The following is a 23,993-nucleotide window of genomic DNA, read 5'->3' as shown; positions in this document are numbered from 1 at the left end:
ATACTGAAATTGTTAAGGATTTCATTTTTCTTGGATCCACAATCAACATCCATGGAAACAGCAGTCGAGAAATCAAAGGACACATTGCATTGGGCGAATCTGCTACAAAAAACCTCTTTAAAATGTTAAAACAGAAAGATGTCACTTTAAGAATAAGTGCACCTGACCCAAGCCATGGTGTTTTCAACCACCTCATATGCATGTGAAAGCTGGACAATGAATAAGGAAGACCAGAGAAGAACCGACACCTTTGAACTGTGCTGCTGGTGCTGGCGAAGAATATCGAACATACCCTGGACTGCCAGAAGAATGAACAAATCTGTCTTGGAAGAAGTACAGCCAGAATGCTCTTCAGAAGTGAGCATGGCCAGACTTCATCTTATGTACTTTGGACGTGTTGTCAGGAGGGACCAATCCCTGGAGAAGGGCATCATGCTTGGTAATGCAGAGGGTCAGCAAAAGAGAGGAAGACCCTCAACAAGATCGATTGTCACAGTGGCTGCAACGATGGGCTCAAGCATAGCAATGATTGTGAGAATGCAGAAGGACTAGGCAATGTTTTGTTCTGTTGTACATAGGGTCACTATGAGTTGGAACTGACTCGACAGCACCTAACAGCAACAACACGCAAGCAAAAACATTTCAGACCATTTCCCTAGAGAAACAAACATATACACCAGGCTATGTATACAAGAACATATACAGCAAAATGTTCATTGCTAAAATAGGTAAAAAAAAAAAAATGTGCACTAGTCATACAATGTATTGCTATCTAACAATGAAAATGAACAAAAAACAAACAAATCCCTTAAATCTTATGCCAAGCCAAAGCAGCAAGACACAAAAAATTCTTATGGTAAGGTACCATTTATGGAAGTTCATAACCAAGCAAACTAAGCTATACTGCTTAAGGATGTGTAATAAATGACATCATCACTCCCAAGAATTCACACCCTTTTCCCTGTAGGGATTCCCCAGTGCCATATGACTTGCACTATTTGCCTATGGAGTTTATATCCCAGCCCTTTCACTTTCGGCCTTGCCATGTGACGTGCTTGGGCCAATTAGACACAATACTGGTCATGTTCAATCAGATGCTATGAGAGACATCAAGAGTTTCCGTCAGTTCTGTTGCTCCGTGATGTCCCAAAAGGAACTGTTCTTTCAATGTGGATACAGGAATGGAGATAATGCATGGAACATACCCTAAGCCAACCATAAGCCCTCAACGATGCAAGAAATAAGTTTGTTTTTTAAACCATTGAAATCTTGATATTGCTCATAATGGCGGCAAGGCAAATAGGATGCAACGTAGGTGATAATACTTTCAAGTAAAGCAAAAAAATAAGCACAGAAGTGAGGATGGTGGAGAGGCAAGAAATTGTGACCCAGAACGGCTATGGGGAGGGAGGCTTGGAGTAGGGACATTGTTCTGTTGATCTGAATTGTGGTTACAAATGTGCATGCTTTATAATTATTCACTAAACTGTCCACAAATATCCCAAGCATTTTTCTGTATTTCATTTTCCCATTGAAAATCTACAGAAAAGACATAAGTTTACAAGGACTCAGGATCGTCCTTTGTCAAGTGTTTCATATATAAGCTACTCTATAACCCTAGCATCCTTTCCATCATTTGAATATTAAGCATTTTATCACCAAGAGGTATTATCGTAGCTTTTTGTAATAAATAACCAGTTTATCCTTGGAAAATTCATGTTCTTAAATGCTGTCTTGCATCAGGAAAAACACCTCTGTAAATGAAGTCAACTGATTAATCACACTGATTCCATTAATCAATGCGTCAAGTGTTTAAGTGCTCCGTATGTAGAGCTACAGATACGACAAGCAAAGTCCTTGTTTCGGTGAAGTTAAGTCAGTAAGTTTACATCTACGTATGTACACACACACATAGATGAGCTATAAAGAATAATGCTGCAGAGTAAAAGGATAAGTCACCAGAGGGTGTCAGAAAGGGTGGTCGGGGAGGCCCTTTAATGAGATTACACGTAAGAGAATGAGGGGCTGAGTTTCAAAGTCACGTTTCAGGAGGAGGAAACAGGAAGTGCAGAGACTGCAGTGAGAACCTGCTTGGCAAGTTTGAGGATCGGTAAGGAAATCAGTTGGTGAGGGTTGGGGGACAGACCCCATTCCTATGCATCTCTTCCAAGTCCAAATAGCAAGCGCAACTTTGCATCAAAGTTGGGCAGCCCCTCTGAGCAGCATTCACCAAGAGAGATCTTTTGCATATTTCATTTAAATGAAATGATATAAATAGCAGTAACCAGGAAAAAAACCTCAAGATACAAACTTCATAAAACTAAAAATGACTCTATGTTCTGGACAGAGTACTTGCCTAGAAGTATTAGACTTTTCAGGTAACTCTCAGGCCTGGTAACTCTTCAAATTTAACATGCTCCTCTCCTTCAGAAAATCCAAAACAGAGAGAAAAAAGTATAGTGTGTGTGTGTTCACAACTGGTTATGCTTGTTAGGGTAGTACAGGGAGTTGGACAAGTACAGCCGGTGAGCACAAGCAGGAAGAGATGGCAAGATATGCAAGAAAAGTCACGCTCCCACCCACAGCACACGTTTCTGAAGTGACTGCCCAAATAAAAACTACACCCTTGCACCTATATGGGACCGTGTAATTCCATCTCACCCCTGGAATGAGTTAGTGCTATGTGACACTTCCGTGTCAAGCTAATTACGCGGATGAGTCTTCTTACGTTTTCCAACCCTGGTCAGCCAGCATGAAGTAATGGACAGTGAGCCTGGGGGTGGCAGAATCACAAGATGGAAGGCACCCGGGTCCTTCAGTCACGCCGTGCGCAAAGTTGCTTGCACACCCACATGGGTTCCTTGTGTGAGTAAGATATACATTTTTAAGTTCCTGAAATTTTGATGTTATCTATTGCAGCAGTTTGTGTTATTTTAATACTTCACTGGGTTCTCAAATTTTGAGCTGAGGAGTAACGGGTAGCAATCAGGCTCTCCTAATATAATGGCATTTGTGAACTTTTAACAAAAAATCAGCAAGATTCACCAGATAAGATTAACAGTTCTGGTTGTTTCTACATGCACAGATTATAGCCACGAGGGGATCGTTACAGCAGCATCAGAGGGACAAACACCAGACTTACCAGATCAACCTGGGAGATGCCCAACACAACCTCGGGAAGACTTCTAACAGTGCCAAATCCCCTCTGAGTTCCAGATGACTGACTCCTCACAGCACCTCAAAACTCTCTTCCTCCCCACTCACAGCCGTTAGATTCCTTCCCCCTTAGTACTCATTCATGGGCCAGGTAGATTATAGCCATCCAAACCCCTTACAAGCAAGGGGGTGGGACAGATGGCACAGAAGCAGTAACCTTGCAGGAGCAGAGGACCCCTCCCTCAAATACATACTACTAATCAGCCCTTTTAGTTTTCAACTTGGAAACCTTGGTGGCATAGTGGTTAAGAGCTACAGCTGCTAACCAAAAGGTCTGCAGCTTGCATCCACCTGGCGCTCCTTGGTAACCCTACGGGGCAGTTCTACTCTGTCCTACAGAGTCACCGTGAGTAGGAATCAACCCTACATCAAAGGGTATAGTGTAATCAGCCCTCTTACTTTTCAACTCCCAAATGCCTATTTTCATCTATACTATAGATACACAAGGGGAGTATGTATAAATTACACATATGTAAGAAAAATGCTCCTCAGCTATGTTCAAACAGGAAGGAAAGGCCCAGCTGAGAAGTTACTTCAAGGTGGTAGCTGACTTGGATTATACCATTTTCTTTCTGCTGGATGATCCATTTATCAGGCAATGGTCTACTGAACTCAGAATGCTTGCTTTAACACTTTACCTGGAGAAAGGGAAATGGACAAAGGAGTGTGGGGAAAAACATTTAAGGACTAAAAAAAGTTCTCACATAGGATCCCCCAGTTTGGGAGAAAACAAACAAAAGCCCAATTTTGCCAGCCCCCAGAAAGAAAAAAATTAGGTTTAAAAAGTTCTTTCGAAGTTTGTTTTGGTTGTCCAAATTCACTGGTAAACATTTCTTCTGAGCAATCTCTCTCTCGTGAGATACCGAAGGAGGAAATGTACAATTCCCAACTCAACAGGTTCAGCAGTCCTATAAGCCAGATGTGTGGTGGAGGTAGGCCAATTATGTGCCAGTAGGTGGAGTTTGCTATATTTTCACTCATATCTGCCTGAGACTTTTAAAGTCCAGTCTATGCTATGATTTTCTAGAGCTTTATAAAGTGAAGCAATTTACATATCGATTTTGTCAATCGGCCACCATCACTCCGATCTCTTGTTATCAAAAGCTTGAAAGAACATCAGCCATAGGCAACTGTGGCAAGAGCTGCATTTGCCTTGGCTGGACAGTCCAAATCAGCCAGAAGGGAGAGGAAGAAGAGTCCTTTAATGTCACCAGGGGCGCAAGAACAAAAAAGGGAGAACTTACAAGGGACAAGAGTGTTAATTACAAACAGCCACCAAGGTCTGGTCACATCAGAACACAATGACTTCATTCATCATCAGTATTTATTGGGCGCCTATTATGTGCAAGTCACTATGCTAGGCGCTGAGAAAGATACAAATACGTACATCTGACAGACTGCCCTCAAAGAGCTTACAGTCTAGTACAGAAGCATACAGTCTCCAGAGAAGCTATTTTAGGTGTAAATTAACCTCCCCCCCCAAAAAAAAATTTAAATAAAAAAAAAAAACTTCTGAGAAGTTTACTAGACTTGGTTTCTTCCACTTTAGTTCTGCAGCTTCACATAAAAAGCATAAATCTGAAAATCTTTTAAAATGCATACTTTTACTAGTAAACAAAATTCATTTTCATTAGAAAAAAATGCTGAGTATTTATTGCAATTAAGAAAATCCTCAAACACATCTTCAGTATTTTCATGAATTCTTCTTATGAATCTCTATTTGTGAATTAAACAATTTCCCAAATTGCATTAAAAACATGCAACAACTTTTTGAAACAGGTTTCTGTAAACCGGTGGCAGTCACACATAATGTGCACAGGCTCTCTGCTAAAAGCAAGGAAAGCTTTTGAAATGGATGGATGTTTATTTACTACCAAAGTTTAGTTTATGGTTTTTTCCCCATAAACCCATTTCATGTTAACTCAAAGTATTATAAAATAACACCTGCATTAACCTATACCCCAAAGATCCAAAGCTTTAGATACAGTATTGAAAAATGATCATTATAACCTTAAAGCCCATCTCTTAGCACTACTGGAAACCCTGGTGGCATAGTGGTTAAGTGCCATGGCTGCTAACCAAAGGGTCAGCAGTTCAAATCCGCCAGGCGCTCCCTGGAAACTCTGTGGGGCAGTTCTACTCTGTCCTATAGGGTCGCTATGAGTCGGAACCGACTCGACTGCACTGGGTTTGGTTGGTTGGTTTTAGCACTATTAACCGGCTAGCTAGACGTACCATAAGATCTATAAAATTACAGGGGAGGAAATTCAAAATTACCCCCTTTCCTATCACATCCTAAGGAGTTTCTGCAATTTTCTGTTATTTTTCTTTATGCATAAATCAACAGGGGAATAGAAAACACTGATATAGCTGTTTGTCTAGGCTAAGCTACTAGAGAAAAGGGGTATTTGAGTACTCCATTTTAAAATTCATGCATTTCTAACCATAATTACTTTAGGTAAGTGTCTTGTAACTATTATTCTCTTTTCCCAGAATCATCTCTGGGCTTAGACACTTCTAGCCACTCTTAGAAGTAAGTCTGAAGGGTTATGTACTTTTGGAGACGTTCTAAGACTTCTTTTAAGCCACTAAGGTAGATGATACGGTTATTAAACTGAACACAAGTCAATTTTTAAAATGTATTAATTATAGTAAACTAATACAGCTGTACACAGAGTTCCTGAGACGGAGGTTCCTTATTCCCATATTGGTGCATTCCTGTCCTGAGCAGCTTCCTTTAAGTAAGTAAAAATGAACAACTAACTCTCCACTGTGCCTGCTGGGCTTTTCTACTTGTCTTCCTCACCAGACTAAAAAAGTGGGTTTGCCAAATAAAGAAAATAAACTGTTACTCAAGTAAATTTTAACATTCATCTCTACCAAACTAACAGATCCACTCGCTATAGATGTATAAAGAGCTATGAAACTGGTACCCGGGTCTGGCTGAGACTACGGGCGTACCGTGCATGCCCTCCTTACTGGGAACATCAATTTTAAGCTTTGATGCCTGCAGGTATTAAGTCCCGTGTGCAGTATTTGTAAAAACTAAATGAAGTTAGATTTTCTCAGCGTAAAATCTAACAAAGTTAGAGGAACGTGAATTGTTAGTCTTTCAATCATCTTCCCATGTTCACATTAATAAGGTGCTTTTTTGTTCAATCTCTTTGCTGAACAGATACAACAAATTTTAAAGAACTGTGTGGTGTAAAAGGACCACCATTTAAGTCATCTAGTCCAACAGTCAGTTTACAGACAAAGAAACTGAGACCTTGAAAGGTTTAATGAAAAGCTGGGAGGTAAATCCAGTCTAGTGTTCACGATACCATCTCTCTGACCTTTCTGCCGGTTTGACGAAGTCATACACACAGGCTTCTACGTGAACTGAACGACTACATACGACAGCTGTTAAAACTAATGTAGTAATTAAGTGGTGATTTTTATTTTATTATTTTTTTAATATGAGGTAAATACAACAAAATGTTATTTACTACTTTAAACTAGTCTTAGAAAATTGTAGCCCTTTTTGGTTACCGCTGACTGTGTAAGTACAGTGTTTGGTCTTGCTCTTAAAGGTAACTGATTCACAGTTGCTACCTCTGAGGATGTTTATTTGCCCATGGCAGAAAAACTCATATTAAATATGATCACATATTCAATCATATATTATCTATTTAATCTCTAAATTATTTTTAGATACTTCTGATTTTCTTATAACTTTTAATATCAGGAAAATGAAGTAATGCAAACAATAAAATGAGATATTACCTCTATATTTAATTTCTTGGCAGCTTGAAAATTAGTCACTTCCCAGAGGATGAGGAAACCTCTTCTAGGAGTGGTAGAAAAGGGTGCCCAGGGTAACAAAAAATACAATGAAAATTATAAGTGAGTTCTGATTAGCTTGTAATCTGAGGTATAGGAGAAAGGGTAAGTTTAGAGAGTCGGGAGATCTTAATTCAAGTTTTAACTCCATTCCTTGAGCAATTCACTAAACTTCTGGGTTTGTTTCTTCATCTTCAATAGAGATAACACTCGCACTACTTACCTCATTAGACTACTGAGGACAGCATTCATTAAAATATGAGAGTGCTTCGACAATGGAAAAGCACACTACAAATACTGGTTATTATTATTACCCCATTAATTAATAAAACATGAATCTATAGAAAATGTTACATAATTACCACACAGCGGCACTAGGCATACCCACTAGAACAAAACTGACTCAGGGTAAACCATGCGAACATTTTTCACATTCAATGACAATGCTAAAAAATCATAGAAATACAAAGGAACATTTTAAGAGAAAGCACTGAATGACACACGTTTGACTTAAGAGACTTTAAAACGAGTCAGAATGAATTACAGCATATAAAGAGGTATTTAGTCTTTAGGTGGGGACAGTTGATAGTCACTGGCAAGAAAAACAAGGATTTGGGGCATTCCTAAAATAAATGGAATAAAATCCCATCACTTTTGGCTATTCTGTAAGCCAGGCTTCTAACAAATAACCATGTTCATTTTTCCAGTAATCAGGCATTCCCCTCAAAAGATGAACGAGAATGTCTACCCCTAAATCACACCTGATATGAATCCACGTGAATCCAAGGCATAAAACACAGAGTTCTTACGACTCTACAGGCACCTGAAAGTTTAACTACCCTTCACGCTCATGTTATGTTCCATAAAGAACAATGGAAATACAAGGAATACTTCAAACACACATTTTTTTTTTTTTTTTTTTACAAATTCTTATTATGAAGTTGTCTTATTCTTATAGCACTCTACTCTGGTGGCCTTCTTTGCATGTTTGTTCTGTTTATAAAATTAAGTTCCAGTTGCCCTTTCCCTTCAAATATGCCTTTTGATATTAGTTCTCATACAGAAAAAAAAAAAAACACAACAGTAATCAGAAGCAAATGAAGATGCAAGGGAATAAACGAGATATGATTCATGAAGTATAAAAATATGCTGTTTCAAATTCAGAATAATTTAATAACTCTTCGTTATTTCATATGTATCTGGAAATGGGACAGACACATGTCCCGAGCCTGTCACAAGAGGTAGAATTCCAGCATTGGGTACAACGTTCCAAGACAGAGTTAAAGTGACATTCCTGTTCCCCCTGTAAAAAGATACAACAAACAGAAATGAACAGAGGCATTCGTAATTCAATAAACACATTTTAGTTCAAGCACTAGATGTCACATTCTTTATAACTAACTATTCCTAACAGGAAGAGTCATCTTCAACACAACTGTTTTCTCATGGCACCTGAAATCCAAGGACGACGCTGGAAAAGACCTCCATGAAATGTGCAGGTATCCCATAATTACCCACCTAGACTCATTTACAGTTACTGGAACTATCAACCAAAAAGCTTAAATGAGCAAAACACAGAAAACGTGAAAAGAGGCTCAAGCTAGGAATCAGAAGACGATGATCTGACACCTAATTCTACCACCGTCTAGATGGGCAGCACCGAGAAAGTCATAATCTCTCACAGTCTGAAATTTTTCACCTGCAAAAATGGAGGTCTGGTCAAGATGGCTCTTCCCTAAAAGGCTTTTCAATGTTTACTCATAGAGTGTAAAAGCTAAAAATGACCTGAGAGATCGATCATTCTAAGTGCCTCATTTTGTATAAGCAGTAACAGGTTCACAGAAGCCAAGTTAAGAGAACAAATACTAGACACCTCAGTATCACCTCCTAGGCCAACACGCTGTCTCTTTGTTAAGGTTTCCCTGCCAAGTTCCTCTAAACTCCTTCAGTAAGGAGCCTTTTATTTGACAATCACAGCCCTACTCCTCTACGGGCAAGCTCAGTGCCCTGTATCCTTCAGAGCAGAAGCTATAAGACTAAGCTGTATTAGTCTGACTGTCACGTTTAGCATCTTGCAAGAGACCTGAGTGTCTATCTTAAATCCAACTTTATGTGGCAGTCTTTCTACCCAACCTTCCAGTTCGAAGTTGCATACTTTTCTTTTTTCACAATTTTCCTCTTTTTACCCTCTAATATTTTTCTTTAAAATAAAAATACATTACATTTTTCTTTCCCCTTTACATCTCACTAAGTGAAAAAAATGAAAAGAACTGCTCACTTGAGACCGTTTCCATCGTCAAAGAAAAAATACTTTGTTTTCATATCTTTCAACAGCAGCTTTGGATTATCACCTCTCAGAACAATCTTGTCCCAAAGGACAACTTGGTTCAGAGCCTGTATTAAAATGAAAATTAAGACAACTCATTAGAAATAGCACCTTGTCACTTCAAATTAAAAGTATTGGTAGACATTTAGTTGACTTTTTTTTTTATTATTCATGAATCTAACCTTGAGGGAATTGCTAAAATCTTTAAAGTATACAAAAAAAACAAGTAGATTTAAAAAGAGAGCAAACTTTTCTTGGGCAGAAGAACGATTACTTCCTTAAGGAAGTTACTTTTGCTAGCGTAAACTATTTCGTAAGACTCTCATAGTTTAACACAAGGTTTTAAACCTATATATTCTCCAAGAAGTGAGGCCCTTGCAGGAACACGGGGATTAAAATCCCCAGTAAAGGGATTATTTTTTTAAGTCACTTTTCCCTGTAAGATTTCAGAGACCCTCAAGCTCAGCGTGGACCTCGGAGTACCGGGAAGCAGAATTTCACACTGTTAATACATGCCACGGCTGCCAGGTTATGTCAGGGAAATTTATAGATCTCCAAGGATTTTAAATTATCAAGGAATCACTAAAGACATGAAGCCCTTTCAAAGCAAAAAAACCAAACCCGTTGCCGTTGACTCACAACGACCCTGTAGGAAGGACAGAGCAGAAATGCCCGTAGGGTTTCCAAGGAGTGGCTGATAACTGCTGATGACCTTTTTGGTTAGCAGCCGAGCTCTTAACCACTGCACCGCCAGGGCTCCTGGAGCCCTTCAGAACCCTTTTTCCTCCTTTAAATTAAAAAAAATTTAGGTAAATCATTGTTTTATTAAGGGCAAAATTCTAGATGTCAATTCTTCTAAAGCCCCTGTTTCAACGTATTATATACAGGCTCCATTTCTAGTCATAGATGGAGAACTCCTACCTATTTAATGGGGAAAAAGGGCATAAAATGGAGAGAAAACATTTATGGCTTGACGGCAACTGACCACAACAGTAACATTAAATCTCAAGAAATTTGTTTTTATGAAGCTATCATCCAGTAGCTTGTAAGGCCAACTGCTCAGCGTATGGTAACTACATTAAAAAAAAACGGGGGTGGGGTGGGAACAGTATTATTAAAGGAGGGTTCGAGCCTAACCTACAAGTTTCTAACGCTGAAAAGAAACATCAAGACTGAAGAACACAAAATCAATGACATGCTGAAGTGAAATGACATTTTATGTACATCTGTTCAGTCACCAACATAAAATCCAAATTGTATTAACCTATTAGTTTTTTTTTTATTAGTCATGCTGGGGTAAACCAAGATTAAGAATATGATTTAGGTATAGCTGTTACAAAGAAGATGGCATATAAATCTGGATAATTTTTGAGATCTGAAGGACAGTACATGTGTTTACAATTGTTACTCTCATCTTCAGGAATAGCTTTTTCTGTTGGTTTTATTTTGCTGACTCTCAAGGATAAGGATGAAAACTTACTCATCCCAATATTCCTAATGCCTAATAAATACTTGGCATAAAACCAATGAAACCATTCAATAGATAAGTGATTAATTTCTTATTCCTTTAAACTTGAATACAATTCAAAAAAACACAGAAAGTGGACCCACCTTTAACTGTAAGTTACCTGCACGCTGCACTAGTGATAAACATAAAGGTAACTCAGGTAAAAAACAACATAAGCAGATTTTAATTCCACAGATTCCACTTTCATATCTTAATTCACTGATTAGAACCACTCACTTTATACTTTCAGTACCAATTACACATTCAGAATTTCAGAAATTAGACAATGGTACCATGTAGAGCAAAATACACTTAAGCTTTTAAAACATTTCTAACAAAGTACATCGATACTTGCCGCCAAGCCTTTCTAAACTGGCAAATTAAGTCACTTCATCTGTATTAACTGTGTATTTCTACAGTATCTACATTCTATAACGTTATCGCAGATGAGATTACGATTTTTTATATTTCATATTCCAGTTCTAAAAAAGCAACTAACAACTCAGTGGTGGACAGCACTGAGGCAGACAATAAACAAGACAACTGAAAAATACACATTAAAACAGGACATAAGATGATTTTCATTTTAGTAACAAACTCATTGTCGTAGAGTCAATTGCTACTCATAGCAACCCCACAGGACACAGCAGAACAGCCCCATCGGGTTTCCAAGGCTGTAAATCTTCTCAAAAGCAGACTGCCACATGCCCGTGGAGCAGCTGGTGGGTCTGAACCACCAACCTTTTGGTTAGCAGTCGAGTGCTTAACCACTGCACCATCAGGGCTCTCTGTTTTAGCAATAGTCTGTATAAATATCTCAACCCCTACCCATCAGCAACAAAAGCTCTCAATTAGACTGAACTAAAAGCTTTCAATCATTAACTATTAACTTAGTCTTAATAGTGTTTTAATAGGTTTTAATTTAATGGTTTAGTAGTTTTTAATTATAAATCTTACAGTTTTCATTAAACTATAACTTATGATTAAAAACACTAAGTACTCAAATTGGTGAATCTCATACAACCTTATTACAAAGGAAAACATTTCTCAACAAACAGACATAGTAATTAACTGCAGCTATATGGCTTAAAGACTACTCAAAACAGCTGACACTATGTATAAAAAAGAAAATCACATTTACAGCATTTAGTATGAAGAAAGATTTTAAAATAATCTCAGAGATGACTGAAAAAACTGTAACCTTTATAGATTCTGATTATATATTTGGGTAATGACAGTTTTAAGCACAAGTTACAAATTATGCTGATTGAAATATCTTGCCCTCTCTCTCTGATCTTAGCTGTGAAGAAGAGTATTTTAGCTAAAAAAGTACTACAGCTGAGCAGGAATTTGATCTCCCCATTTCCCAGGCAACCTTTCTGATCTTACCATTGGACAGAGTCTCCAAGGCTTTTTGATCACAGATGACTGAGCACAAACCCAAACTAAGCATTTTTATTTATAAACTAAGTACTATTATCATTAATTAATACCATCATTAATGATCTAAAAAAAAGTCAGTTGCTGTCAAGTCCATTCTGACTCATGGCAATCTCATGTGTGTCAGAAGAAAACTATGCTCCATGGTTTTCAATGGCTGATTTTTGGAAGGCCTGTCTTCCAAGGCATCTCTGGATGGACTCGAACCTCCAACCTTCCAGTTAGCAGTCAAGAGCATTAATAATTCCCACCACCCAAATACTCCTCATTAATGATCCAAGAAAATTTGCTGACGTAGAGTCTACTCAACTCATAGTGACCCTACAGGACAGAGCAGAACTGCCCCATAGGGTTTCCAAGGAGCAGCTGGTGGATTCGACCGTCTGGTTAGAAGCCAAGCTCTTAACCACTAAGCCACCAGGGCTCCATGATTACTGAGAGTCAATGTAAATTTGTATTTCAAATAGTCTCCTTGACTAATGTTGAATTATCTCAGCCAACTTACTATTAGGTCTATTTAGGTTGTCTTTTCATTTTGTTTTTAATCCTTTAATATGGTTGGTTGAATAGTAACAGTTCAGAAGAAAAAGGCAGAAGTATCCACTCTGCCGTTTTCCTATTGTTTGCATGTGTTTGGACCATTAGCATTACGTTCAATCTGTTTCTTCGCAGAAATCTTTTAAAGCCATTTGTTCTTTTTGGGAGGATTAGTTTACTTAAAATTAGGTAATATAATCCACTTAATTGGGCATATAATGCAATACTTTGCAGAATGCTAAATGAATGAATGAACGTAAGTAGCACGGTCAACCTCTTGGCCTACAATATTCCACTTCCTCCTCCAGAATATTTACATGTTGTAGGAGTCAGTGACCATCTCATTTAAGGACTGAACAGGAGCGCTAATGTTAGTCCATGTAACAAGTATTAGTAAGCTTAAGTGCCTCTCCCTTTCAAACTGAGAAGTGTTAACACATAAATAGAAGCTCTTAATGTCTATTCTTTATTTATCTGTGGATTACTTTGTACGCACCCCATTCTGGAGACCACAACGCTAGAGAGCTACAGAGCAGATCAAAGAAAAGAGAGAGGCTATCGAAGGAGATAGAGTCTTCTTACCGGAACCACCTCTACTGATTTTTACTAGGCTGCTTGGGTCAGATATTTTGACATACGAAGTTTGTATGTTGCATAAAGAATGATGTTTTAGACAGCTATTAAAATAATTTTACACATACATACTTACATTATTTTTTGTTGAATATTCTGCTGATAAGTAAAGAAACAACTGCTTAACATTCCAATCAAATATATTCTCTAGATGTGCACAAATTAAGGAATATATGAGTCATAAAGCAGTAAACAACTTTAAACAGACCTGAGCTATCCTTAGATTAGTTATCCACAGCAAAACTGACACTGAAATGGAAAAAAGGAGAAGGGGCCCAGAAGTACACTGAGCCACCTGTTCTATGTTAACAGGGATATGCTAGCTTAATAAAAAAAAATCTATAGAAGATAAATATATTATAAAATCCAGATAATTCTAAGACCAAAAATTACTAGGTGAGATTATCAGCATCTCCCCTGCTTCTCCAGGCATTACTAGCTGAGATACTTGATATAAGAAAATTACTTATCCAAAATACAGTTTTCTGCAACATCAACTAAGTCTAAAAGAGGACTTAATACTTGCAGTACACAGGATTCCAACCACCACAATTTAAGTTTAACAACACACAAACCTGAACTAGGCCCAAACAATTAAACCATGAATAAAGAGTTGTACACATTGTTTTTGGTCACATGCCAGTAAAGATCAAATGTTTCAATATATGAACTACTTTTGCTAAGAATATTCTGCTTCCCAGGGTGGGGAAAAAAAAAAGAGGGCAGATTTAACTAGAAGACTGATTCCACTGCTGAGATGTTTGACTTTTATTAAGCATTACTGTATTTTTACGCAAATGACATGCATGTCATATGTTTTTCTGCCCACCACACAACCCCTCCATGTGCTATTTTCATGAGCGCACTACACCAACTTTTTTTTTTTTTTAACATGTGGTTGACTTCACTTTCTACTTCTGATCACATGGAAACTTCACTTAAGGTAGGTACTGATATTATATTACTTGAAATTTAAACCAAAAGTATTTACCAGCAGATCAAAAGTGAATACACAAAATTTAATTTTTGTAATTTCCTGATAAAATACCCTCATCATTCTCAGGAATGGAGAAGTCAAAAGTCACGCTGGAACCAAAGAGTACAAATGCACAAAGAACTACGAATCAGTAAGTAAGAAATGACCCTAGGCCTAAAACTAAAAAACTACATGTTGTTTATATTCTATTGTTTTTATAAACCTTAAACTGAAACATAACTTCGGATAATCAGTCTTTTAATTTAACAAATAAGTCTCTAGAAGAAACTGTGTTTTCATCTTAAAATAGGCCACTTTAGTTTGTTCATTCATTATCGTCATCATCTGACTCCTGTGATAGGGGAGAATGGGTGAATGAGGCCGAAGTTCAAGAGACATGCACACTATACACGTGGGTGCGCTATGCCAGAAATGTTTTACTTAATTTCATCTTTTCTGTGGGTTATATGTGTGGGCATGTTATTTATACAGGCACGTTATTTGCCCAAAAATACAGTATAGTAAATTGTTAACTCATTTTTATTATATGCACTACACCCTAGGTAAAAACCAAAAAAACCAAACCCATTGCCGTCGAGTCAATTCCAACTCATAGCGACCCTACAGGACAGAGTAGAGCTGCCCCACAGGGTTTCCAAGGAGCGCCTGGTGGATCTGAACTGCCGGCCTTTTGTTTAGCAGCCATAAAACTTAACCACTATACCACCAGCGTTTCCACATCCTAGATATATGTATCTAAACCACCAGTTCAGAATTTAGAAGCCTAGGACAGCTCTCTACAAGCATAAGCATAATTTCAAGTTTTAACAGTAGCATGAAGACCTGAATAAACTACAAATGATGATACGCAAATACAGAGGTGGAGATATCAGAAAATCCCACTCTAACGCTCCAACGCTCCCACTCTAACAAAAGAGTAAGGTTAAAGAAAGAAAAATGTCATGAAGACTTAAAAGCAAACAAAGGTTTCCTGATGGTTTGCTCTACTTCCTGAAAAACTGCCTATGGAACTAATTCTTAGCCTACTTTTTACTTCTAAAGAAGCAAGTTAAAATTCTGTGGTAGCTGAAAGGCATATTGGGTAAGCTCCCAGGCGCATGATTTGCTTCAATTGTTCAAACTTGATCCAACCTCCACGATCAATTTTAATCCTGGGGTCTTAAAAAGGTAGGTAAAATCAGGCTAAAAGTGACAGAGAACAACACTGCCAAAATGTTAACCAAAGATCCTAAAAGAAGATTAAACTGGTCAAAACGATCAGAGTTGTCAAAAGGTAGAAACTAAAAATAAAAAGAAATACTTAAATCATCTCCATTTCAAAGTAACTCTTTTAATCGCTTGGATTTCTCTGACCCTTATTATAAAAGTCTTTAGAAAGAGGATTACAAAAGAAAACTGCTAATACGGTTTACCAATAATCATTTTCACAATGGGTTACCTAAGCATGACAGATACAACAGACTTGAACACATGTTGCTTTCTGCTCTCATTAAACATGGCTACATTACTTGGGATTGCACATGAAATAGTCTTTCTAGGCAGGCTGATCACTGGTGAACATTTTTCCTTCTTTAATCCCAATAGTCTACCTTTACTTTTTCTTTCCAAATCACAAATTCGAACTCTATTTTGTAGCTCAGGTCTAATTTGTTTCTTTGAAGAACTGAAACTATCTTTACACAATATTGTTAACTCATAAATCTATAGAAACGTTTTCTGCAGGTGTTAACACTACTTTACCAATGAAAACCTAAGCACAAAAATCGTCAAGGCTGATTCAGTTCGATAGCCACATTTCCTGTCCCCAAAATCATTAAGCAACATTTATCTCATTATAAAACTACAGAAAAAGCAACAAATTGTTTTCTTAAAGGATATCAGCAGTTATATCAAATGTAATGAATCCCAGATCACTTCTTTCTCTAGGTCCAGTGAAGTCTTCTACATTTTTTCTAGAAGTAAAGATAACAGCTTTACCATCCTTGAAACACAACAACATACAATATTCACATGTCCATAATTCCTTAAAGTAAAAGGATCTAGTCGTATGCGCAGGTAAAACAGCAGTTCCACAGAGAGAAAAGCAAAAACCAAAGAAACTTGTAAGTGTGCAAACAGGGTAAACATTCTAATCCGAAATAAAAGGAGGTCTTTAGATAATTACATATGCCTTTAAAAATTCCCTAAAAAAAAAAAAAAACACCCTGGGATACTGAAAATTGTTCAAAGAAACTGCAAATGTTTGATGTAAAGCAATCTGATTAAATGAGTAGAAGAAAACTTACATATGAATACAGGGTGGTGTGAAAAGCCAGTATGAAATGGTAACAGCTGCTATTTATTGAATGCTTACTTTGTTCTGAGGAGCCCTAGTGGTGCAGTGGTTAAGCACTTGGCTGCTAACCCAAGACAGTCAAACCCACCAGCTGTTTTACAGGGTCGCTATGAATTGGAATAGAGTCTAAGGCAACAGGTTTGGTTTTGGGTTTACTTTGTGCCAGGCCCACTGTTCTTCAGTTATTTTAAAAAGCCTTCACATCAAGCATGTAAGTTGGTATTACGTTCATTTCAAACAAAAGGAAATTAAGGTCCAGAATGACAAGCAACTTGCTCAAGATAACAATAGCTAACATTTGTTGAATATTTACTCTGCCAAGCTCTTAGAAAAGAGCTCCACTGCTGAGTTCCACTGCAGGTCGATGTGAACCTCGAACAGCATGTAACAAGCATCAATACAGCACCAAAAAAAAAAGTCGGGGTGGGGTGGGGGGCACTCATGACTAGCATGCTGGGGACTCTGACAAAGACATAAAGGAAACTAAGACGAAGAACAAAAGTGAATTCTTGGAGGATGGACTCTAATAACAGGACAACAACAACAACAAAAAGGTACGTATGGAAGACAAAGCTGGAGAACCAAAAATTGTAAGATTAAAAAACAAAAAAAGGCAGCAGCGAAATGACACTGTCACTCCGAAATTGTATTTTTGGCATTTTCAGATGTATCCAAACGACTGGCTCTTCAAAAGGCACCCACACACCCCGCATCAGAAGCTAAGATGTTGATTATTCCCCTTGCATCCTGAGATCTGCCAACTTCAAGGCAGCTCCGCGTATCTACTGGCTTTTGAAGGTGGAAACAGAAAACGGTAAGGGAAACGTCAGGCAGGGACAACTCCGGTGACACAGAGGCGGCCCGCCTCCCCAGCCTCCAGCCTCCCCAGCCTCTCCAGCCTCTCCAGTCTCCCCAGCCTCTCCCTCCAGCCTCTCCAGTGTCCCCAGCCTCTCCAGTCTCCCCAGCCTCTCCCTCCAGCCTCCCCAGTCTCCCCAGCCTCTCCCTCCAGCCTCCCCAGCCTCCAGCCTCCCCAGCCTCCAGCCTCCCCAGCCTCTCCCTCCAGCCTTCCCAGCCTCCAGCCTCCCCAGCCTCTCCCTCCAGCCTCCAGCGCTGCCGGCCCGCGGCGGACCCCCGCCGGCAGCGGCAGCCCCCGGCCGCCGAGCGGAGCGAGCCGAGCGGAGCGGAGGGCGAGCCGGCGCCGCGGCCGTGCTGTTGTGTTGCTCCCTGATTGGCCGGGCGCGGCGGAGGGACAGGACGGAAGCGGGGCCGGCGGCCGACTCCCGCTCCCAGTTAGTTCGAGAGCAAGCCCGGGAAGGCGCGGCGGCGGGCGAGCTCCGGGGCTCCCGGGGAGCCGGGGCGGCCGCGGGGCCCACCGCCGACGTCTGCGCGGGCCGGGCGCCGCTCGGAGGGCTCCCCGGACTCCCGCCCGGGCGCCCCTCCGCCGCCGGGCCTCGGCCGCACTCACAGCATGATCCGCGAGACGTGCAGCCGCACCGGGACGCTCCGGTCTTTGAAGGCGGTGGTGATGAAGCAGCCGAAGGTGAGCGCCGCCATCACGCTCAGCGAGAAGGCGAACAGCGAGTTCGCCCGCGACAGCACCGTGTTCATCGCGACGGTCTCCCGCGAGCCTCCGCACGCACAGCGGGCTCCCGTTCCGGCCCCGACCGGCTCCCTGCGAACCGCGCCGCCTGCGCTGCGCGCCTCCCGGGAGCGCGCGCCGCCCCGCCCCGCCCCACCCCCTAGGCGCTCCCCCGACGCGAGCGCGCCCCGCCTCCCGGGACACGCCCACCGGGCGGGTGGACGGCGCGGAAGGGGAAAGGCCCGCCCCTTTTCTCCTGGCCCGGCACCGCCCCGCCCCGCCCCCTAGCCTCTCCCCCGACGCGAGCGCGCGCGCCCCCGCCCCCGGGACACGCCCACCGGGCGGGTGGATGGCGCGGAAGGGGAAAGGCCCGCCCCTTTTTTCGTGGCCCCGCGCCGCGGCCAGTCAGCGATGACCAGTGCGGGGGCGGGGCTTCGTCAGGAAACCCCGCCTCCTCCGGTCCCCGCTTCCCCTCAGCCGACGCCTTGGCTCGGAGAGCAGGTTGCTGGTCGCCCGCCGTTCTTACTTGCTTCTTAAGTCCAGGGACGTAGGACTGTGGCATCTCGATTGCTTATGTTCCGTGAATTTGCGATTAAAACTGGCACAAAAGCAAGGTGGTTTGGAAGGAATTCTTTACAAAACGGCTGGGCTTTGTCCAACCTGGTCAAAGTTGACTTCAGCTTTTAGGAGGGTGAGGGGAGAGGGAGGAAATGCGGTCAACCAGGTCCCTAAAAGCAGTCAAGTGCACCGGCTTTCCGCCTTTACCGTACGTTCCGCCTGCAGCCTTAGTCCTATACCTGTTAATGCCTTTGCCCCTTGCAGATAGCTAAGGCTGCTTTAGAAGATAAGAGTTGATGGTACCGATTCTAAATATTTGCCTTTTATCAGGGGGTTATCTGATCACTAAAAGGATGCCCTCACCTTAGGCTTAAAGAAGATAATGGCTGTGAAATCGCCAGACAGCATAACGGATAAGAATTTAAAATTGACAAGCCATCAATAAATAGCGGAATTAATTCAGCAAATTTGCAGTACCCTGAGGGGCTTTAGGGGTTCAGACTGAGCCAATTGACCCTGAATATAGTCTGCCAACACCGGTGTTTCTTTCACACTCCGGTTTTTGTAATTATAAAAATGGAATTGAGCTGGTCCAGTAATCCGATGAAATATATATATTTTTAATTCTCAGTTCATAAATGTAAAGAAATTAACACCAGAATATGATAGGTGCAAACCACAAAATGATAAAGATCTGACCCTGATGCTGGTTTTTATTTTCTTGCTGAGCCCTTGCTTTTTTGCATTATCCGTTATCATTCAATTAATTTTCAAAAAGCCATACAGGCGGGATTATTACAAAGTACCTACCATGTGCCAGATACAGTTCTAGGTCTTGAGAATACAGCCTTAATAAGGCAAAATTCTGCTCAAATGGAATAGACCCAAGTAATGAAAAATGGATAAACTATGAACTAAGGCAGATCCTTACTTGAGTTTGAAACCTTAGTTTTTATTTTCCAGACAGCCAGAGTTTATTCAGTAAAGTAAATATTTATTGAACACCTACTGGGCTGCAAGTAATGGAGAGATGTGTGTTAACTCCTTTCTACCCTTTGGAAATTTGTAATCTGGGAGAGTTAATAAGATAAAAACACAAAACTCTGAAATGCACAATAGATACAAATACCAAGGAAAGGTACAGAGTGCTATGGACTTCAAAGGAGGAAGAAATCACATCTGTGGGATACAGGACACAGCAGTGTATGTGAAATACTGAACAGTGCCTGTACAACTCATGCCGGCTATATTCTGTTAGAGTTTGGCTCAGAGGAAGGATGACCAGAAAGGCTATTCCAAGTGATGCTGAAGTGTAAGTACAGGTGTGTCTAAGAGATACCCAGTAGTCTGGTCCAGCTAAACAGTGTGTACATAAAGGATTATGCAGAAATAAGGCTGCAAAGGTGAGTTAGGGGACTGCTGTAGAAAACTAGGCCAAGGAATTGGGACTTTATTCCATAGGAAATTACAAAAATAGAGTTATTAAACTATCAACCATGAGTTATATGCGGAGGGTAAGTGGCTGTGGATGGTGACAGTAGGACTGGAAAAAGGAAGTCTGATGGGAGGGACATTTCAGAGACAAAATCATATGATTTAGCAACTGTTTAAAAAACCGGAAAACCAAGCCCATTGCCATCAAGTTGATCACGACCCATAGTGACCCTATAGGACAGAGTAGAACTGCCCCATAAGGTTTAATCTTTATGGAAGCAGACTGTCACATCCTGCTCCTGTGGAGCAGCTGGTGGATTTAAACCACCAACCTTCCAGTTAGCATCCAAATGCTCAACAACCACTGCGCCACCAGGGCTCCTCTAGCAACCCTTAAAAAAAAAACTAGATAGGAGTAAAGAAGAAAAACACCAAGCCCATTGCCGTGTGTCCAGTGGATTCTGACTCTCCGTAGCCCAAGTGTTACCAGGTAGAACTGCTCCAGGGGGTTTTCTGGGTTGTAATCTTCATGGAAGCAGTTCGCGGAGCTGCTGGATGGGGTTTGAATGCTAACCTTTAAGGTTAGCAGCTGATGACAAACAGCTAACACCACCCAGGAACTTTAGATAGGGGTAGTGTCTGCAAAACAGACTGAAAGCAGATCGTGAAAGCACAAATGAAATTGATGTTATTGTTATGACACCATTGTTTGAACTTGAGAAGCTGGGCATTCCAGAAACACATATAAGTCTACAAAAGGAGCAGGATAGGGTAGGATAGTGAATTCTCTTGTTCTGTTGTATTTTTTACATTTGTTCCTTTGGATTTTCCATCCATCATATCACCTACACTGCAGATGATTTTATCTTTTCCTTTCCAATTCTTAAATACTAATTATTTCCTCTTGTCTAACTGCAGCGGCTAACACTTCCTACGCCATGCTCGATAGCAATGGAGACAACTGGTACTTGTCTTGTTCCTTTCATTTCTCCAGCAAGTAAAATGCTGGCTTTGGGATGGAGATGTGTCTCGTGTGCGTATGTGTGTGTGTGTGTGTGTGTGCCTGTACATATGCCATTATATAACATATATTACATATTAATGTTAAGGAACCAAACCTATTGCCGACAAGTCGATTCCGACTCATAGCTACCCTATAGGACAGAGAAGAGCTGCCCCATAGGGTTTCCAGGGAGCGGCTGGTAGGTTCGAACTGCAGACCTTTTGGTTAGCCGCTGAGCCCTTAATTGTTGCACATCATTAATTCCTATTTTATTGAGAGATTTTGTTTTGTCTTACTCTGAACAAGTGTTGAATTGTTTTCAGATGTATTTTCTCCATCTTTAGAGGTGATCATATAATTTTCCCCCAAGCTCTATTAATATGATAGATTACATGAATGGATTTCCTAATAGTGAACCATTGTGCATTTCTGGAATCAACTCCCATTGGTCACGATAAATTATTTTTTAATATAGTCTTGGCCTCTACTTAAGTTTTTTGTCATCAGTATTCACAGATATTGAGTAGTGGTTTTCTTTTTTGATTATAATTTTATACTCAAAGTAGAAAGTGCAGTTGTATGTTTTCATTCTTTTTCTATGCACTGGAATATTTTAAGTAACATTGGGATTATCTGATCTTCTCTAAAATTTTGGTAGAAATTCCCCTGGAATACTGTTCTTCTGTTTTGATGGCTATTGTTAATTCTAATTAAATATATTTATGCTTTCTACCCTTGTTACTTTATTATTTTAATTGGTGTTTTTTTTTTCTTTTAATTTTTTTCAAGGAATTAGCTTTTGTATTTACTAATTAATTCTACTTTTTTTAAATTCATTAATTTTTGCTTTTAACATTATAAATTCTTTTTCATACCACCAGGTTTTGCTTTTTGTTTTGTGTTTGTTTTCTAACTTTTGGGAGTGGATGTTTAATTGATATATTTTCATTTTTATTGTTATGATAACTACTTTAACTATATCCTGAAATTTACGATGTATTTTGTTTAAATATTTCTCCTGTAGTTTAATTGTGTGTGTGTTTAAATTTCCATGGGGAAGGACATTTTTCCTTTTGATTGTTTTAAATTAATGTCTGGTTTATTAAAAGTAGACAGAATACTGTTCATATTATTTTTATTCTTTGGATTATTGAGGTTTTCTTTGTGCCTAAGATAACGCTTTTTGTGAATATTCAACGTGCACTTGAAAAGACAGTGCATTTTCTATTATTGGTAAACAGAGTTTGATACATATCTATTAGATCTACCTTTTTGATTATGTTGTTTATGTCTTTTGTATCCTTACAAGTTTTTTGTTTTCTCGATTTTCTTGAATTGTTAAAGTCTCCAAGATTACTGTGTTTTTGTCTGTTTCACTTTGCATACCCTTTGTAAAAGTTATGTTACTGGGAACATAAGTATTAAAGAATGTCGTATCTTTATTATGAATAGTAGCCTTCAGTATTAACTGACTCTTTTAATGCTATTTTTATCTCAATTCTACCTTATCAAATATCAAGATTACACAGAATGAAATTGAGTCTGCTATCTCTAAAATAATACTGTAGTTGTTGTTCCTAGGTGCTGGCAAGTTGGCTCCAACTCATAGCAACCTTACATATAACAGAACAAAATGTTGTCCAGTCATGCACCACCCTCACAATAATAGGCATGTTTAAGCCCATTACTGTAGCCACTGTGTCAGTCCATCTCATTGAGGGTCTTCCTCTTTTATGCCACTTTACCAAGCACGATGTCCTTCTCTAGGGCTGGTCCTTCCTGATAATGTGAAAAGTATGTTTGTAAGGAGCACCTGGGTGTAATTTCTCCTAGCAGATTTGTTCATTCTTTTGCCAGTCCATGGTACATTCAATGTTCTTCACCAACACCATGATTCGAATGTGTCAATTCTTCTTCAGCCTTCCTTATTCATTGTCCAGCTTTCACATGCATATTAGGCTCTTGACAATACCATGGCTTGAGTCAAGCCCACCTTAGTCCTCAAAATGACCTCTTTGTTTTTTAAGATTTTAAAGAGGTCTTTTGCTTTTTTTGCAGCAAATTTGCCCAGTGCAATGTGTTGTTTGATTTCTTGACTGCTCTTTCCACGGGCGTTGATTGTTTGACCCAAGTAAAGTGAAATCCTTGACAACTTCAATAGTTTTTCCATTTATCATGATGTTGCTTATTGGTCCAGTTGTGAGGATTTTTGTTTTCTTTATGTTGAAATATAATCCATACATTTACAGCTTTTTGTAAAATTTATGGCATTTGGCTCAGTATTTTGTATGCCCTGGGGGTGTAGTGGTTAAGTGCTTGGCTGCTAACCAAAATGTTGGCAGTTCAAATCCACCAGCCACTTCTTGGACACCCTATGGGGCAAATCTGCTGTGTCCTATAGGGTCACTTTGAGTTGAAATTGGCTCAATGGCAATGGGTTTGGTTTTTTGTGTTAATTTTGTACTCTGATAATTTCTACGCCGAACCTATGTACAGTAATGAGGGGAGCAAATGGAATGCCTTGCTAGCACTTTAATAGATAAGGAGTAGTCAGTTTGGGAAAACATACCTAAATATATTTCTGAGGAGTAGGAGGGACCCTAGGT

General features: G+C 39.8%; 1 protein-coding gene across 1 annotated transcript; it reads right to left on the bottom strand.

Moving 5' to 3' along the window:
- Window positions 1–766: 766 nt before the first annotated feature.
- SPCS3 (signal peptidase complex subunit 3) lies at window positions 767–18,530 on the bottom strand. Its single transcript, XM_049864268.1, has 5 exons — window positions 18,279–18,530; window positions 16,357–16,430; window positions 13,558–13,634; window positions 9,317–9,432; window positions 767–8,341 (listed from the first exon to the last, which is right to left on the bottom strand). The coding sequence occupies exons 1-5, from the start codon at window positions 18,419–18,421 to the stop codon at window positions 8,209–8,211; spliced, it is 543 nt and encodes a 180-aa protein (XP_049720225.1). The 5' UTR covers window positions 18,422–18,530; the 3' UTR covers window positions 767–8,208.
- Between the last annotated feature and the right edge of the window lie 5,463 nt (window positions 18,531–23,993).

Source organism: Elephas maximus, chromosome 21, assembly GCF_024166365.1.
Source record: "Elephas maximus indicus isolate mEleMax1 chromosome 21, mEleMax1 primary haplotype, whole genome shotgun sequence".
Classification (NCBI taxonomy): Eukaryota; Metazoa; Chordata; class Mammalia; order Proboscidea; family Elephantidae; genus Elephas; species Elephas maximus.
The sequence above is the reverse complement of the archived record's forward strand: the minus strand, read 5'-3'. Positions and strand labels throughout refer to the sequence as shown.